The following is an 18,379-nucleotide window of genomic DNA, read 5'->3' as shown; positions in this document are numbered from 1 at the left end:
AGAGAAAGAGAGAGAGAGCTAGCAAGAGAGAGAGAAAGAGAGACAGAGAAAGAGAGACAGAGAGAGAGAGAGAAAGAGAGAAAGAAAGAAAGAGAGAGAATGAAAGAGAGATAGCAAGAGAGGCAGAGAGAGCAAGGGAGAGAGAAAGACATACAGTGGAACCCCGACTTACGAAATTAATTGGTTCCGGAAGGAGGCTCGCACGTCGAAAAGCTCGTATGTCGAAACATTGTTTCCCATAGGAAACAATGTAAAAGTGATTAATGCGTGCAAGCCCGAGGGCTGAGGGGAAAAGACGTCGGCTGAAGCGGGGAAGTTCGCCAGGAGTCAGCAAAGAAGCCGCGTGTGTATTTTAAAAGATCGGAGCCGGCATGGGGAGGCTTTCAATCAGCCCCTGAGCCCCCAACCCGGGCTCGGGGGTTGATTGAAAGCCTCCCCATGCCGGCTCCGATGTTTTAAAACACGCGCGCGACTTCTTCGCTGACTCCTAAAGCGGGGAAGTTCGCCAGGAGTTAGCAAAGAAGCCGCGCGTGTGTTTTAAAACATCGGAGCCGGCATGGGGAGGCTTTCAATCAGCCCCCGAGCCCCCAACCCGGACTCGGGGGTTGATTGAAAGCCTCCCCATGCCGGCTCCGATCTTTTAAAACACACGCGCGGCTTCTTTGCTGACTCCTGGCGAACTTCCCCGCTTTAGGAGTCAGCGGAAAAGCCGCGCGTGTGTTCTAAAAGATTGGAGCCAGCCTGGGGAAGCTTTCCATGCTGGCTCCGATCTTTCAAAACCGGCGCGTGGCTTCTTTGCTGCTCCTAAAGCGGGGACGGCCCCCCCCACCCCCAAGCAGAAGCCAAGGACCCCCCCATCCCCAAGCAGAAGCCAAGCGAATGCTTACCAAGTGGGATACTACGAGCAGAGAGGAGCCGGGCGCTTCCTTGCCTTCCTTCCTTCGCCGAAAGAGTCAGGGAGGCGTGGCTCGTATCCCAGATGTGAGCTCGGGAGGCGAACGGAAATGACGCTCCCTCCCAAGCTCTTATCTCGAGTTGCTCGCAAGTAGAGCTGCTCGTATGTTGAGGTTCCACTGTATAGGGAGGGAAGGAGGGAGAGAGAAAGAGAGCAAAAAAGAGAGGAAGAAAGAAAGAGGGATGGAGAGAGAGAAAGAAGGGAAGGAAGAGAGAGAAAGAGTGAGGGAGAAATAGAGCGAAATGGAGGAAGATTTTTTTTTGTCAAAACTTTTCTTTAGCCACCCCCCCACCTCCCCGTTCAGTGTTCCCCAGGATTTTGAAAATATGAATAATGTGCCGCGGCTCAAAAAAGGTTGGGAAACACTGCCTTAGAGCTTCGAAGGAGCATCAAGTCAACCCATGATTTTCTGCTGTTAATCTTCAAAGCTCAATGTAGGACACAGGAGGACTGCATTCCTTGTTAAGTAGAATGGACAGACACGTACCTTCTTTCCCAAATGAATGATATGGAGATGTGTATTTGTTGATTGGCAGGATACTAGTGAATGCTATGGATAAAAATTTCCCTTGAATCTCCTTTCTCAGTGAAGTTGTTTTTATTCTTTGGCAGCCAACCATTGAATTGGTTTCCAAGATAAAGGCAGCAGTGGTTGTAAGAAATAGAAGGGAAAGAGGAAGCTAAATGTTCCATGAAGGCCACAGATTAACCCTCTACGTTCTTTCTCTTCAGTTTGTTTAATAAATTTCAAAGCAATCCAAATAATAGAGAAACTGCTTTATGTCATGCAGCAGAATGTAGCAAATGCATTTTGAAGGAGAATCTGTATTGCCGCCTTTTGTGAATGTTTCCTTTTATGCATTAGAGTGGTTGTACTAAGATTTATACTTTATCTTGGAAGTCTATTTTTCGTGTAAAATATTGAAGCCTTGGTTAGAACTGTATTTATATCACTTCCTTTTCTTTGGTAATAATTTCTAGTAAACTGACTTGGAGCATACATTGATGATCTGTGAAATATATCTTCTCCAAACTGCATTATTCTGGAAGGAGATAGGAATCATGTTAAAAATGCTACCACAGATAGGAAATATTTGTGCTCTACCATGTGCAATAGTCAAAATTACTTTCCAGCCCTTTGTCTTTTCTTGTTCCCTTTTAACTTCATAAATGTCCTTTGGGTACCTTTTTCATCAGAGGTTTAGGCGAATGGGCGTAGAGATAGAGCTCACCTTGTCACACAAATTTGTAGATTTATGACTTTTTATAATTTTTAATTTAGTGTTTTTATTCAATCTGTCTTTAAGTATTGAGAATTAGCTTGATAGAACTTGTAATGGTGACATATTGGATTAATAAACAGTATTGGGCTTTCTGGTTTGATTCTGAAAGATCAAAATAGCTTTGATGCCCTGTTAACTCAGTTCTGAATATAGCTTGATACTTAATTCATTTGAGAAGGATATCAAAAAGCAGCAAGTAAATATATTTACTTGTCTGTTATCGATATCTGTTCCAATGTTTAAATGGCTAGTTTTAAACATTTGTGTTTTTCTTTCGTTTCTTTCTCCTTTTTCTGGTAGTGCATTAAAAAAGGGAGGCTTTAAACAAACTTAGGGTAAGAAGTTCCTCGATGGAATTAGCATATTAATTTAAAAACGTTGAATTAGCTCTCTTGGACTATACTATAATCTCTTAATAAATAAATAAATTCTTTATATGGTTAAGATCTCAAGACTTGTTTCCCCAAAAATATAGAAGTCGAAGGTGGTGCCTATAGACATCTTGATAAGTTTATAAGTTTGGATTTTTTATTCCAATTTTCAAACATGACAAACTGCATTCAGATTCATATTGCATTGCTACACTGCCCAATATTTACTGTATTTTTTGGAATATAAGACACACCTGAATTTTGGGGTAGGAAATCAAGGAAAAAAGACCTCTGCCTCTCAGCAATTTGCCAAACAGCAAACTGAAAACAGCACAGGTGATATACACTGTTTGCTCTGTATTTCTGTGCATGTGTGTCTGACCCATAGAAATAGCAAAGAATTGGAGAAATGTACATTATGGCAATATATTAATGCCAGAAAGTTTTCTTATGTAGTCACACTAATTTCTCCTAATTTAGGATTTAACTCAGCTGCCTTATCGTAATACTAAACAGGATACTGTTACATTTCAGATTATACTTTTACAGATCTTTAAATTTGATGTGGCTTTCTGGAAGTATAGTTATTCACTGTTATTTAAAAGAAGAAACGACAGCACTGGGTCTCTTCAGACCAAGCATTTATTTTAAAAAGCTTCTTCATTTTGTTAAGTTGTCTAAAACAATAATAAAGCAGTCTTTAAAAAATAAGTCTAATAATTTGAACATTCTATAGATATTTATAGTTATTGCTTACCTCTTTGCAGTTTCATCAGTCCAACATTGCCAGCAGTCCACCTCGCAGCAATTTGACTCCATGCAGCTAGTTCCACTTTCAGTTCTAGCAGGTGGTTTGCTGTGCTGAATCAGCTGTGTGTCGGGAGGCTGATACTCAATTGCTTATCATATTCAGGCTCTGCATTGTTTGCTGCAAGGAAGTAAATTGCTGGCAGGCAGAGGCCAAAGGGTGAGGGTGGCTGGGTGGGGCTACATTTGGTGTATAAGACACACCCAGGTTTTTACCCTGTTTTGGGGGGTAAAAAGGTGCGTCTTAAATTCTGAAAAATACTGTAGATAAGGCAGGATGCATTTTCTGAAACAGCACTAGAAACAAATATAAGGCAAGAAGGTTGACTTGAATAGCTTATTTTATCATTGAAGTTGTAAACTGCTTTTTACATCAAGAATAGTTTCTTATTTTAAAACGTAAGTAAATAAAATAAAAAGCAAAGCTCTACCTCTTTTCAGGTCGGTTGTCTTCTTCGTATGCATTTCCTTTTTCCAAGTTAGTTGCACAACTTGCTATTGGTGAAAGATATGTAGAAGAAAAGCTGAATGATAAGACTCAGCTTCCTTTCTCCCTTGATATGTGCAGTGTTAAACCTACAAGTTAAATATCTGTTGGGATTGCATGGTTCTCCGTGGCCTGTGGTAAACCAATCATATTTTTGTTATGGATGGTGGATTAATTACATTTTAGTGACCTCTTTTGAAGTGGTTTTCAAAACTGCCTAAGGAGGTCTATCTACTTTGCAGATACACGGGCAAATGGTTAAAGAAGTAGGTCACATTTTTGAAGTCTACTTATCTTGACAGTTTGTCTTTAAAGTGCAGTATCACACAGTGTTTACACAGTTTCTGATGGGAAGCACAGATCTTCGGTCCTACGATGGATGCTCTTGAATTCTTGATAACATCCTGTACAATCTATGAACTATTGTATATATTTTGCATCAGTAATGGCACATAGGTTTTTTGCTTAGACAGAACATTGTTTCAGAATATTCTAAACTGACAGCCCCCTTATTAACATGTTCATTTGAAATAATAGCTGAGTATATGAAATAATATTAAGTATATGAAGGTCTGTTAGAATATTTATAATAGATTCCAAAGTCCCCATAAGAAAGAGAAAGAAGAAGGAGAAAAAAGAAGAAAAAATATGCTAGCTGATCATTAATAATGTTAGTTTATTATATTATGACTGAATGCTCTGGGCTAGTTAGTCTCCCTCAGCCCCATCCATCGCACACGATTGCTGTTGTGGGGAAAGGAGGAGTTCACCACCTTGAATTACCTATAAAGAAATAAAGGCGGAATACAAAAAAATCCAATCAATCAATAAAAGTCCCATAGATAATTTCCATACTGCGTTTGAAAAGACTAATAATTTTAATGGCTTCTAACTACATTAGATAGTACTAACTACATGATAGGAAGAGTATTTAGCATTTATAGTTCTACTCCTGACATCTTCCCATTTTCTTTCCTGAAGGACAGGGGTGGGTTCTAAATTTTGATAAGGCGATAAGTTAATAACTTGGTCATTATGTGAATCTGGCTTCCCCCATTGAAGGTCATAAAAGGGGATAACATGATCTTGGGACACAGCAACAATCATAAGTATAAACCAGTGGCCAAGTATTTGAATTTTTATTACATGTTTGTGGGGATTCTTCAAAGGTTGTTAACTGTGAAAAAAATCACTTTTTTCAGGGACATTGTAACTTTGAATGGTCACTAAATGAATTGTTGTAAGTCTAGGTCTACCTGTGTTAAATAAGGCTGGACCTCAACTCCCAGAATTCCAGTTGAAGTCCATATTGACAATGTATGACGAATGTATCTTGTTTTTTTATGTACACTGAGAGCATATGCACCAAAGACAAATTCCTTATGTCCAATCACACTTGACCAATAAAGAATTCTATTCTATTCCATTCTATATACCTTAACTAGGGCTGGACTTCAACTCCCAGAATTACAGGTGAAGTCTGTATATCTTAAAGTGCCTAGGTGGTGGAGTGGTTAGAGTGCAGTATTGCAAGCTACTTCTGCTGATCACCAGCTACCAGCAGTTTGGCAGATCAAATCTCAGTAGGCTCAAGGTTGACTCAGCCTTCCATCCTTCCAAGGTCGGTAAAATGAGGACCCAGATTGTTGGTGGCAATATGCTTACTCTCTGTAAACTGCTTAGAGAGGGCTGTAAAGCATTGTCAGGTGGTATATACAGGGGTGGACAAAAAAATGGAAGCACCTTACAGCTCTTCCATGGAATCCAGATTTGTGAAGCTCCCTTCGAACAGTTTTTGTGGAAACTGGGTTCTGTACATGTCTGTTGAGCTCTGCAGTGATTTTAGGAGCTGTGGTCTTGCGATCCGCTCTAACAATTCGCTTTAGAGTCCAACAGTCTCTCTCAGACAACTTCGACTTTCAACCAGACCTATGCTTGGCTGAGGATATTTTCCCTTCTCTTTCAAAAGCAGTCATTACTTTTGAGACATTACCTCTTGAAACCCCAAACATTCGGGCACTTTCTCTTACACTAACACCTGCCATTTGAGCACCAACAATTTGGCCTCTTTGAAAGTCTGAGAGGTCAGCCATTTCTAGAAGGTTATAACCAACTTCCTTAAATTTCTGTAAAAAAAAAAGGTAGTTTAAAAAATCATATCACATAACATATTTTTTTTTAAAAAACATTAAAATATGTCAAGTTTTGATTGATTTGAACATGTTCAAACATGATGCCAAAGTCAAGTGTTTCCGTTGTTTTGTCCACCCCCTGTAAGTCTAAATGCTATTGCTATTAAAGTTGCTGAAGTTGGAAAACCTCTGCTACACAGAGAGCTCAGCCGGGCCTCCCCCTCCCTCTGCCTGAGTCAGTGAAAATTGGCAAGGAAATATCTGTGTATTTATGGTATCTGGCAGCTTCCCAGATACAATAAATCGGAATTGGGGAGGGGATCGAGGAGCTGCTGTACATCACAGCACCCCTTCTCCTCCTTCTCCTTGGACATACCTTCTCTTTCCTCCTGGTTAGATCTTCCTGAAACGTGAGGATCAGGGACGAAAATGTTTTCACATAGCAGCGCTGCTGCTGCTCTGCTCTCTGCCGTTTCTTTTAGCAAAGCCAAACTGACTGTGGAAACTTTTGCATCTCATTTGGAAACCAAGAATATGGAGGGAAGAATGGGGAGGCACACACTGCAAGATGCTTGAGGTCCACAGTCTGTATTGATTTGGAGAGCCATGTCATCTGCTGGTATTCGTCCACTGTGCTTCATTAAATCCAGGGTCAATGTAGCCGTTGACCAGGAGATTTTGGAGTGGTCCAAGCTTCCATCTGCACACAAGCTTTATGGGGATGGTGACTTAAATTTTCCAGCAGGACTTGGCACCTGCCAATACTGCCCAAAGCACCAAAACCTGCTTCAATGACCGTGGGATTACAGTGCTCCCTTGACTTTCGCGGGGGATGCGTTCCAAGACCGCCCGCAAAAGTCAAATTTCCGTGAAGTTGAGATGCAGAAGTAATTGCACTATTTTTGGCTATGAACAGTATCGCAGGACATCCCCTAACACTTTAAAGCCATGAATTACAATTTCCCATTCCCTTAACAACCTTTAGATTATTACTCACCATTATTACTGATACTCACCATTGAAGAAGATGCTTAATGATCCTGGTATTTATTAACATAATTATTTATTAACAATAATTTGGCAATGACGTATTATGTCATGGGAGGGAAAAACCGTGGTGTAGAAAATTCTTTATTAAATTTCTACATATAAAAACAGTCAAAACAAACAAAACATACAAAGAGAGAAAAAAAGTATGAAAAATGGACAGGCAAATGAGCTTAAAGCACATAAGACATTAAGTTTCAATAGTAAAGACATAAGTTGTCTTTACATTTTGTTGACTATCGCTGTCGAGCGACCTGATGTTGGGTATTTATGTCTAGGGTGTGGAATTGTGTATTTATTTTCTTTAATTCTGTATACTATATTTGTATTCATTTTAGGTATTTCTGAGGGAGGTATGAGTTCACTTTTAGGGGGTTTATGTTCCATCGATTTGTGGTGCAGTATTTTTTAATTAATATTTTTAAAAAAACCGTGGTATAGACTTTTCGTGAATGTCGGACTCGCGAAAGTCAAGGGAACACTGTACTGTCCTTGCAAACTTGCCTGACCTGAACCCCATAGATAATCTATGGAGCATTGCCAAGAGAAAGATGAGAGACATGACACGGAACAATGCTGAAGAGCAGAAGGCCACTATTGAAGCATCTTCGTCTTCCATAACACCTCAGCAATGCCACAAGCTGATAGCTTCCATGCCACATCTCATTGAGGCAGTAATTGCTGCAAAAGGGGCCCAAACTAAATATTGAGTACATATGCATGCTTATACTTTTCAGAAGACTGATATTGATCTATGTATAATGTTTCCTCTAAGCTGCGCGCCCGTGCAGCCATTAGGAAACCCTCGCGCAGAAACTATTGAAGTGGCGCAAAGCCACACAGTTCTGGATTGCTAGCTTCTTCTTACCTAAGATCGGGAAAGCGGTGCGCTTTTTAAACGCGCGCTTTTCAAACGTGCCACTTTCCTGCGCCATCCAACAAAGCCGGCTGCCCAGGAAAGTGCGCTGCTTTCCCAATCTTAGGCAAGAAGAAGTGAGTAATCCGGGACTGCGTGGCTTTGCGCCGCGACAACAACAATGCCACCATGGCGGCTGCTGATGCCGACAATGTCGGCCTCAGGCAAGAGTCCAGTCAAGGCGCCGGCGCTGCTAGCCTTCAAGCGCAGCCCTTCGCGGCGCCCCACCACCCATTCCTGCAGTTAAAGGTCGGGTGCGCTACCGGGAGGCGGAGGCGCTGGGCGCCGTGGCAAGTTGGAGAGCCACGCTCATGGCAGGTGATGCCGGGGAGGGCGAAGGGGCGGAGGCAACGGCGGAGTCTGGCGTTGGGGCCATGCGGGGCCGCTTGTCCAGGTGGCCACGGACTGGCAAGCCGCCCTCCGCTCTTTCTCCACTCTCTCCGCTCTCTCTCTCTCTCTGTGTTGCTGGCATGGTGTATGAGAGACAAAGAGAGAGAGAAAAAGGAGGAGAGAGAGAAAGAGAGAGAAAGAAAGCAAGAGAGAGAGAGAGAAAGTGTGATAGAAAGAAAGCGAGAGAGAGAAAGAAAAGGAGAGGGAGAGAGAGAAGAAAGAGAGAAAGAGAATAAGAGAGAGAGAGAGAGAAAGCAAGAAAGACAGAGAGAAAGAAAGAGGGAGAGAGAAAGTGAGAAAAAGAGAGAAAGAGTGAGAGCAAGAGGGGGGAGAGAGAAAGAGAGAGATAGCAAGAGAGAGAGAAAGAAAGAAAGAAAGAAAGAGAGAAAGAGAGTGAGTGAGAGAGAAAGAAAACAAGAGAGAGAGAAAAGGAGAGGAAGGGAGAGAGAGAAAGAAATGAAAGTAAAAAGGGGAGAAAAAAGAGAAATGAGAAATATTTATTTACTTACTTACTTACTTACTTACTGCCGCTCAGACACTATACTTTTCTGCCCACACCGAAAAAAAATTAGAGGGAACATTGTCTATGTACAATCTTTTTTTTATTGATCACATGTAATATTCTAATTTTCTGAGATGGGAGATTTGGGGTTTTCATAAGCTGTACCCCATAATCATTGCAATTGCGGCAAATCACAGCTTGAACTATCTTGCCTTGCATGTTATGAATATCTCTTATATATTAAGTTTCACCTTTTATGTTACGTTACTGAAATAAATTAACGTTTGTGTGATATTCTAATTTTTCGAATGCTATTTCTATATCTAGAACAGAAAATGAACAGTAAAACAAAGAAAGAACTGCAGCAATATATAAAACAGAACCTTTAATTACATGTTATACATTAACTTTTAATCATTTTTATATTAAGGAAAATATTTAAAGGTCTATAATTTTTAGATATAAGTCTAACTTGATTATAAACTTTTATGATCCTCAACTCTGTCATGGCTAAACAGCAAGCAGTAGGAGACAGAGCCATACAAAAGCAATTTATGCATGCAATCATGGTTTGATTGATTATATGTCAGCAAGTCATTTTCGACTCTTAGTGTCGACATAGATTTTTCTCAATAGTGAACAATTATGTATACTGCTATATAAATAGGTTTAGCTAAATAAAATTTATTTCCCAAGAGCATTGTGCTGTTTCAAATTAATTCAGCCATTAATTTGTCTTTTAGATTACTGATGACCATATACAATCATGTAAAATTAACCAAAAATAGCCTTTCCTAAATCAAGGAGAATTAATAATGCAACAGGAACAGAATAATTGTAACTTGGTAAGAATTATACAAATACATATTCATAGGATAACCTGTAAGCACAGAAATAACTTTCATTATGAACATGTGCAGAAATACTCTTACTCTGGTTTTTAATAGAAATAAGGTGAGCAGTCTTGCAATATGTTAGATTATTTGTTCATGTGGTCCTATAATTCAGCAACTGATTGGAAGTAGCTTTCAAAGTTACAAATAAGAATTTTGATAATGTTTCTTGTACACAGGAATATAAACAGTATTCTGCCGCAGTGGACTCCTAGTTCATTAAATTCAGCATTATGTTCTGACAGAGGCCAACCAACAGTACAAGGAAGCTCACTAACCTTCAATAAGTGGCCTTCAGTCACACTGCCATCAAGGCCTATAGCTGGTCCTTTTCATAAGAGCACAGCAATGTTTACCACAATGGGGATAATGATGATAGTTGTTATTATTATTGTTATGGTGGGGCGGCATACAAATCCAACAAATAATAATAATAACAATAACAATAATAATGGTTTGTAGCAAAATGTTCAGGCTAGATTTAGAATTTTTATTCACTTATCGAGTCCTTCTCAAGACCCGGGATAGGCAGATATTGATATTTGATAGTGTTATAGTTATCATTGCAGGATGTAAGTGTTCCTAGTATAGCTGCCTTTTGCAATTGACTGATGGTGAATTTGTCAATGCCAATGGTGTTCATTGGCTCCAGTTGTTTTAGGATTGCACTCAGGGACCTATTACTATTGGTATTACCTTTGCTTTCTTTTGCCACAGTCATTTTGTATAACTCTCTGCATTTTATGGTCCTGGTATACTAACTTCAGGGCATCTTCTTCACTATCCTTCAGATATTCCTCCGATGCCATTTTTTTCATAAAAAGCAAAGTGTGTGTGTGTGTAAGTATGTATATTACACACACACTCACACACAGAGTATGCTTGTTGTCACACACTGCATTCCTTTAGTATTGTCATGAAAGGGAATAAAATGTGATCTTCCTGTGTCATTTAGTATTGTTCTTGTGAACTTCTTATTCGTAGTGTCTGTCACCCTGGATGCCAAGATTTCACCTGGGCCATACCTTCGACTTCGGCAGAAGTTATAGGCAGCATATGCAGAAATGTTTTCCATCGTAGTATTCCATAGGAGACTGTTACAGCTATTTTAATGTTTATTGAATTTATCCTTTCTCAAGGATAATTTATCCATTATCCTGTAACTGGGTGAAAATTGAGAGTACAGTATACTATAAAAGCAATTATTGTATTTGACCACCAAAAAGTATTGCTAATTAAGGTGGGGTGGGGTGGGGGTGTTGGCATAGTAGCTAAAGACACTGAGCTTATCAGCTGGAAAGCTGACAGCTCAGATTCAAGACCTGAGTACCTGTCTTGCGGTGGGGAGGAGGGAATTCCCTTTACTTGCTGCAGTTCCCGCCTATCAAGCAATTTGAAGTCAAGCAAAGTGGGGAAGTAACAGCACTCTGCACTTTGGCGTATAGTCATACTGGCCCTATAACCCACAATTTCTAGAGGCAAGCCATTTTATTGGTTAATTGTCCTCACTGTCAGAAAATTTCTTATTTCTAGACTAGATCTCTCCTTACTAAGTTTACATCTGTTACTTCTTGTCCTGCCCACAAGTACTGTACAGTGGTACCTCAAGATACGAACCCCTCGTCTTACGGACAACTCGTGATACGAACCCGGGGTTCAGAAAATTTTTGCCTCTTCTTACGAACTTTTTTCGAGTTACGAACCGGCGTTCGGAGACTGCTGGGAAGCCGCGCGGCTGTTTTAAAAGGTGACAGCCGGGCGGCGGGGCTTCCCAGAAGCCTCCCGAACGCCGGTTCGTAACTCGAACAAAGTTTGTAAGAAGAGGCAAAATTTTGCTGAACCCCGGGTTAGGTTCGGGAGGTTGCTGGCAAGCCCCCCAGGCCGGCTGCGACATTTTAAAACACCCGCGTCGCTTCCCAGCTGTCTCCCGAAGCCGAACGCTAAAGCTGAACTTCCGCGTTCGGCTTCGGGAGACAGCTGGGAAGCGGCGCTGCTGTTTTAAAAGGTCGCAGCCGGCCTGGGGAGCTTCCCAGCACCCCCCCGAACCCCGAACCCTGGTTCGGGGGGTGCTGGTAAGCCCCCCAGGCCGGCTGTCACCTTTTAAAACAGCCGCGCGGCTTCCCAGCAGTCGGCGAAAGCTGTTTTTTTTGCGGGGTTTTTTTTGGTTGCATGGATTAATTGACTTTACATTGTTTCCTATGGGAAACAATGTTTCGTCTTACGAACCTTTCGTCTTACGAACCTCCTCCTTGCACCAATTAAGTTCATATCATGAGATATTACTGTATTTGTCCTAAGCCCATCTTCAAGGAACTTCTCTCTAGCCCAGATTATCAGAATAATATTGATTTCGATGAGATTTTTGTTGTTTAAAATCAAATTCTTAAGTTGAAAGCCAACATTTTTCAGAACTTATATAAACAAAGGGGTAGATTACATTTTTCACAGAATGTGTGTCAAAGCTGATACATTCAGTTTCCAAATAAAAGCAAAGGTGCTAACTACAAAACTGATAATCACATATGCTGAAAGAGACACAGAAATCTGCCAAATATAGTATGACATCTTCACAAAACAAATATATTGCTTTAAAGTGGCTCTTAATTTAACTACACTGAGATAGTAGTTTATCATTTTTTTTCTTATGCAACATTACAACCACCAAGACTGACCACTTTGACTAGATTGTTAAAGATTTTATGGATTCAGGTCATACCGTTCGTTAACACAGCTCATGAAAGCCACACAATTGGAAAAGGATTTCAAAGATCATAAGTATGAATAAATGATGAAATTCTTCTGACATGTAGTATTATTGGTTAAAATGTAGAATACTACTGTAATTTAAGGTATTAATAGCATTTGAGCCATGTCTTTTACCATAATGCATGTTTTAGATTTTTCTTGATACTTCTTACTACTGAGTGGATTTTTAAAGTTCTTGTTAATATTGAAGCAGGGGGTGGAAACCGGTTAACAACTGATATGCAGATAGTCCTTGTTTAGCATTGTCTATTTAGTGACTGCAGTTACGACAATAAAGAAAAAGTAATTATATGAGAAATCCTTGCATTTACGATGTTTGCAAGTCTATAAAGCAAAGAAAAGTTGAAGTAAAATTGTAAGCCCAGTTGCAGTTTCACTAAGTGACTACTTCGTTTAACTGCCAGTTCCAAGTGTGGTTGCTAAACAAGGACTTTATTTACGGGCATAACTTGTAATCTTTCATTAAATTCTAGATGTTACTTTTCCATGGTTGTAAATGGGCAAGAAGCTACATCATATATAATATGATGTGATCCAGTGTTTAATTGAATCCTGAATTAGGCAATTCATAAACTTTTAAATATGCAAGCAACCCCAATACTTTTTCAGGCGAATCTGGCATGCATGTTTGTCAGTTCCTGCTGTGAAGCAGTTAAAACTGTTGAAAAATGGATCTTCTTCTCATACATCCTCATCTCACACAAATTTTAGGATTATACAAAGTAGCTAAATAGTCTGACTTTGGGACTTATACTTCGGAGGTAAGATATAGTACTGACTGAAGTGTTCCATTGCCATGTTTCAAAATAATATTTGTGAAGCAACTTAAAAAAAAATAATATATTCCCTTTACTTTGTTATATTCTCCCTTAAAGAATGTCTCTTTGTAAGCTGCTAAATAATTCTATTTAAAATGATATTTCTTTCTCTCCTTTAAAAAAAAAATATATATAGCTGCCAAATTTTAAAGTATTGACTCATTCCCCAATGTCTGATGCCTCCATCACCTTTGAATGCAAGCCACAGTCTCTTTTTGATGGAAGTCCAGATCAGGAAGATTTGAGTGACTTGGTGACAATCTCTGACTTGGCCAGTGTGAGCCTGGCCCATAAGGACCATCAAAATGTGCTGTCCGTGGAGGTACCCAGTGAGCTTGTGCAGAATATGATAACTTGCCATAATGGGATGCAGGACGATGGGGTTGGGGGCACTGGGGTAAAAAAGAAACGGAAGAAAAAAGAGCTGGGGCCGCAAGAGCTGGGCAATGAGAGAGAAGTAAAACCAAAGAGGAAAAGAGAACCTAAGGAACCAAAAGATCCCCAAAAGCCCAAGGAGCCCAAAAAGCCCAAGGAGCCCAAGCAGGAAGGGGCCAAGAAACCCAGGAAGCCTCGGGAGCCTAAAGCCCCAAAGGAGTCCAAAGAGAAGAAGAACATCTTAGAGACTTCCTCCAAAGCCAAGTTCAAGAAATCCAGGTTGGTATGGTTCTGCATGCTTTTATGTGTCAGATTGTTCATTTAGCTGCTTATCTGCTAGTAGTTTTCTTATAATGCACTTTGAATGTGATTCGTCTTTACCATTAGAGCTGAGTTTATCCTAGAAGAGCATTAGTGCAACATCCTTGAATTAAACTTGTTGAGGAAGTTACAATGGCGCATTTTGCTTTTCTTTTGGGAGAGTTTCCAGAATTCTGAAACATTTGGAGCAAGTTAGAGAAATGAAAACCCCTCTGCAAAGACAGGGCTTGGAAAACATTCTTAGCAGAAAGTAACAATGAAAGAGCTTACAGGTGGTAAGAGCTGGAAACATCGTTAGCACCTGGTTAGGGCTGGAAAGAAACTTACTTGGAGCAAGTTAAGAGTAATGAAAAAAAAATCTGCAAAAACTTAGAACTTGGAAAACATTGTTCTGAGACAGTAACAATGAAAGAAACTGCAAGATAACAGCTGGGAAGATTGTAAGAAATTAGTTAGGGCTGGGGGGAAAAAAGCTTCGAAAAAAGCTGCACAGTATAAGATGCACCTGAATTTTCAGTCTCTTTTAGAGAGGAAAAAGGTGCATCTTATACTCAAAAAAATATGGTAATTGTTATTAATTTGGAATCATATAACTGCCCTTTTGATATAGCTGTTAAAGCTACTTTTATGTTTTTCTCCCTGTGAGGGGGATTAAATGGAATTGTAATAGAATTATAGTACTTGTTTTCAATTTCATTTTCTTGAAGTTGCTTATTTAGTCACAGTGCTGTGGAAATTGCGTGTGATGATGGCTTGTTGATTATCAGATTGGCTCTGCCCATGGATGTCCATGGAGGGCAAAATCATTTGTGTGGTGATGTTACATGCAAATGCCATGATTTAATTGTACAAGATAACAGCACTCAAATACATAAAAATATACATGCATGATTATATCATTGCATTTGTTTAATCATTTCAGCAGAATCATGGATATCCTTGGTGGTGCCTTAAATTGTAAGATTGTCCATGCATAGCATGTCATACTAGAGAATATGTCCTAAGATCTGAACAAATGAAAGTAATCTAATTCTATTTTGATTAATTTGGCAATAATATCTTGTGTTGAATGCTGCATACAAGGGTTTGAACAGACTAAATAAATACAGTTGTATTTGTGATCAATAATTGGATCCACTAAAGCTTGCTTTTCTGTGAGATCCTTTTGCAAAATGACTTGAAAGTCTAAATGGGACAGAAAAGTTAGCCTATTTGTCCGACGTTATTCTCCTATCACATTTATTAAAAATTGAATAAAACAGATTGTCATCCTATAGTTACTTGGTGACAGAATCAGAGACAAATTCTGATCTGTTTCCCAATATAACTGTGACAGTTTCTTTTAGAATGAGTGTTTCACAAACTTCCAAAATGATATGGACCTCCTTTTTGTTTTTAGTAGTATTAAGCTATGATAGAGAAACGTTTATGTCTTCATATTACATTTCTTGATAGGTAGACTAGCAGTTTGGTTTTTTTGTTTATCATTCATTCATTCATTCATTCATTCATTCATTCATTCATTCATTTATTGGATTTGTATGCCGCCCCTCTCCGAGGACTCAGGATGGCTCACAACATAATAAAAAACAGTATACAATATCAAAGTCTAAGATCCAATTAATATAATTACCTACTCTAAAAATCCTGGAACATAGAAAATCATTCATTTCAATTTCAACAGCAAGCATACATCGCACTCGTCGGTCAGTAGGCAGGGTATAGTGACACCAAGCCTGGTGGTATAGATGGGTTTTCAAGTTCTTACGGAAGGCAAGGAGGGTGGGGTCAGTACGAATCTCTGGGGGGAGCTGATTCCAGAGGGCCAGGGGCCCACAGAGAAGGCTCTTCCCCTAGGCCCCACCAAGTGACATTGTCTAGTTGACGGGACTTGGAGAAGGCCGACTCTGGGACCTGACCGGTCGCTGGGACTCATGTGGCAGAAGGCCGCCCTGCAAGTAATCTGGTCCGATGCCATGTAGGGCTTTATAGATCATAACCAACACTTTGAATCATGCCTGGAAACCAATCAGCAGCCAATGCAGTCCGTAGAGTGCTGGGGAAACATGGGCATGCCTTGGATGGCCCATGACTACTCGCGCGGCCACATTCTGCGCGATTTGTAGTTTCCAAACACTCTTCAAAGGTAGCCCCATGTAGAGAGCATTGCAGTAGTTGAACCTCGAGGTGATAAGGCCATGAGTGTCTGTGAGTAGAGACTCCCTGTCCAACTGGTGCACCAGGCGAATCTGGGCAAACTCTTATGAAATTCATATAGTTGACTCAAACCTTTACTGCTTGCCCTCCCTTTTACTGGCTGTAGATATTATTTTTATTGAGTTATTTACATTAAAAACAAAACATAAAAAATACATTGAAATTAAGGAAGGCTGTAGCTATTCTCAGAGCTGATAACTGATTGCATTTATGTTATTTGTATGATTAAAATTAAAATATAATGCTGGATTTGACAAGGACTACTAATTTGCGCTGTGTAAAATTTTAAACCTTATAAGCATGTAGACAGGTTTTTTTGTAACAGTATTAGTGTGCATCACTTGAATGAAAAAACGTTATCTACTGTTCTGCAGTAGCCAGAAGCTGATAAGTAAAAGTGGCCCCCAACCCTTTGGGGACTAGACACTGGTTCCGTGGAGACAAGTTTCATGTGCTGCCTGCCTCCTGCTCGTTTGCATGGCCCGGTTGCTAGCATGCTGCAGCCCATTGCCAATCCATGGATTGTAAGTTGGGGACCCCTGTTCTATAGGACAGTTTTAATGGAAATTCAGCATGTATTATACAATGGTACCTCTACCTACGAACACCTCTACTTACAAACTTTTCTAGCTAAGAACCGGGTGCCTCTTCTCAAGAACCATTTTCCACTTACAAACCTGAACCTCGGAAACTAACCGGAAAGGCAGGGAGAAGCCTCCATGGGGCTTCTCTAGGAATCTCCTGGGAGGAAACAGGGCCTCCACCCTCCCTGTGGTTTCCCCAATCACATATATTATTTGATTTTACATTGATTCCTATGGGAAAAATTGCTTCTTTTTACAAACTTTTCTACTCTATCTGGTCATGGAACAAATTGAGTTTGTAAGTAGAAGTACCACTGTATATTAAAAAAATCATGCTATTGTTTGACTGGAATTGAAAGAGGCTTGAAAGCACACAGTGTAGTTTTAAGTATGAAATTAAACCATATCAGCTGTATAATATTCCTGAACATCAAAGAGTTTTCATGACTCTCATCTCGAACGACATCCAACCCAACCAACTTAATTGAGCCAAGAAATATTAGGCTCTACATACATCCCTGTGCTGAACCAAATGATACTGGCATCAATCTGGAGAAATTCAACTGAGCATCAATTCAGGCCAAAGGACAGTATTGTCAAATCTTGGGTAAGGGCAGAATTGAGAAAAAATAAATGGTTGTGAAAGAGGCAAAATATTGGAAATTGTTTGTAACTTTATTACATCATGTTCTTCATGGAGCTCTCCAGGTTGCTGCATCAGTAGCCTTTTCTTGCTGTGATTCCCTCTGGCCTTCTTACTAAAATCAGACCGACACCACATTATAAATATGATTTGAAGTTTATGGAAAATAAAGTGAATTTTGGTTAATCTTGAAGAGGCTGTGTTGAAGAAAGATGCTCAACCAAATATCCCAGAATATCTCCGGGACCGCCTTCTGCCGCATGAATCCCAGCGACCAGTTAGGTCCCACAGAGTTGGCCTTCTCCGGGTCCCGTCAACTAAACAATGTCGTTTGGCAGGACTCAGGGGAAGAGCCTTCTCTGTGGCGGCCCTGACCCTTTGGAACCAACTCCCCCCAGATATCAGAGTTGCCCCCACCCTCCTAGCCTTTCGTAAGCTCCTTAAAACCCACCTCTGTCGTCAGGCATGGGGGAATTGATACTTTCCCTCCCCCTAGGCTTATAAAATTTATGCATGGTATGCTAGTATGTATGATTGGTTTTTAAATTGGGGTTTTAAATTAACTTAAATATTAGATTTGTTTACATTGTATTATTATTGCTGTGAGCCGCCCCGAGTCTGCGGAGAGGGGCGGCATACAAATCTGATAAATAAATAAATAAATAAATAAATAAATATATATATTTATAATAGTTTCTCTTCTAATTATATGAAAAAATACTAAGAATGTTTAAAAACATTTTAATTGTACTAGCTAATTAAATGCTTGTCAATGATCGCTGCAAACCATGCTCCTGATGTCTGTGGGCAATTTGCTGGTGACAAGCTGATCATTTTTGCTGTTCCAGGATTGAGAAACCTGGATTCATGTC

At 39.9% G+C, this 18,379-nt stretch overlaps 1 protein-coding gene across 5 annotated transcripts in view; it reads left to right on the top strand.

Moving 5' to 3' along the window:
* CHD6 (chromodomain helicase DNA binding protein 6) overlaps positions 1 to 18,379 on the top strand; it is a 178,905-nt gene that overhangs the window by 69,037 nt on the left and 91,489 nt on the right. For all 5 annotated transcript variants that reach the window (XM_070744910.1, XM_070744909.1, XM_070744907.1 and 2 more), the window contains one exon: positions 13,504 to 14,021. In XM_070744910.1, coding sequence (XP_070601011.1) covers positions 13,504 to 14,021 — 518 coding nt within the window. The remainder of the gene's footprint in view (positions 1 to 13,503; positions 14,022 to 18,379) is intronic.

Source organism: Erythrolamprus reginae, chromosome 3 (genome assembly GCF_031021105.1).
Source record: "Erythrolamprus reginae isolate rEryReg1 chromosome 3, rEryReg1.hap1, whole genome shotgun sequence".
Taxonomy (NCBI): Eukaryota; Metazoa; Chordata; class Lepidosauria; order Squamata; family Dipsadidae; genus Erythrolamprus; species Erythrolamprus reginae.
The sequence above is the reverse complement of the archived record's forward strand: the minus strand, read 5'-3'. Positions and strand labels throughout refer to the sequence as shown.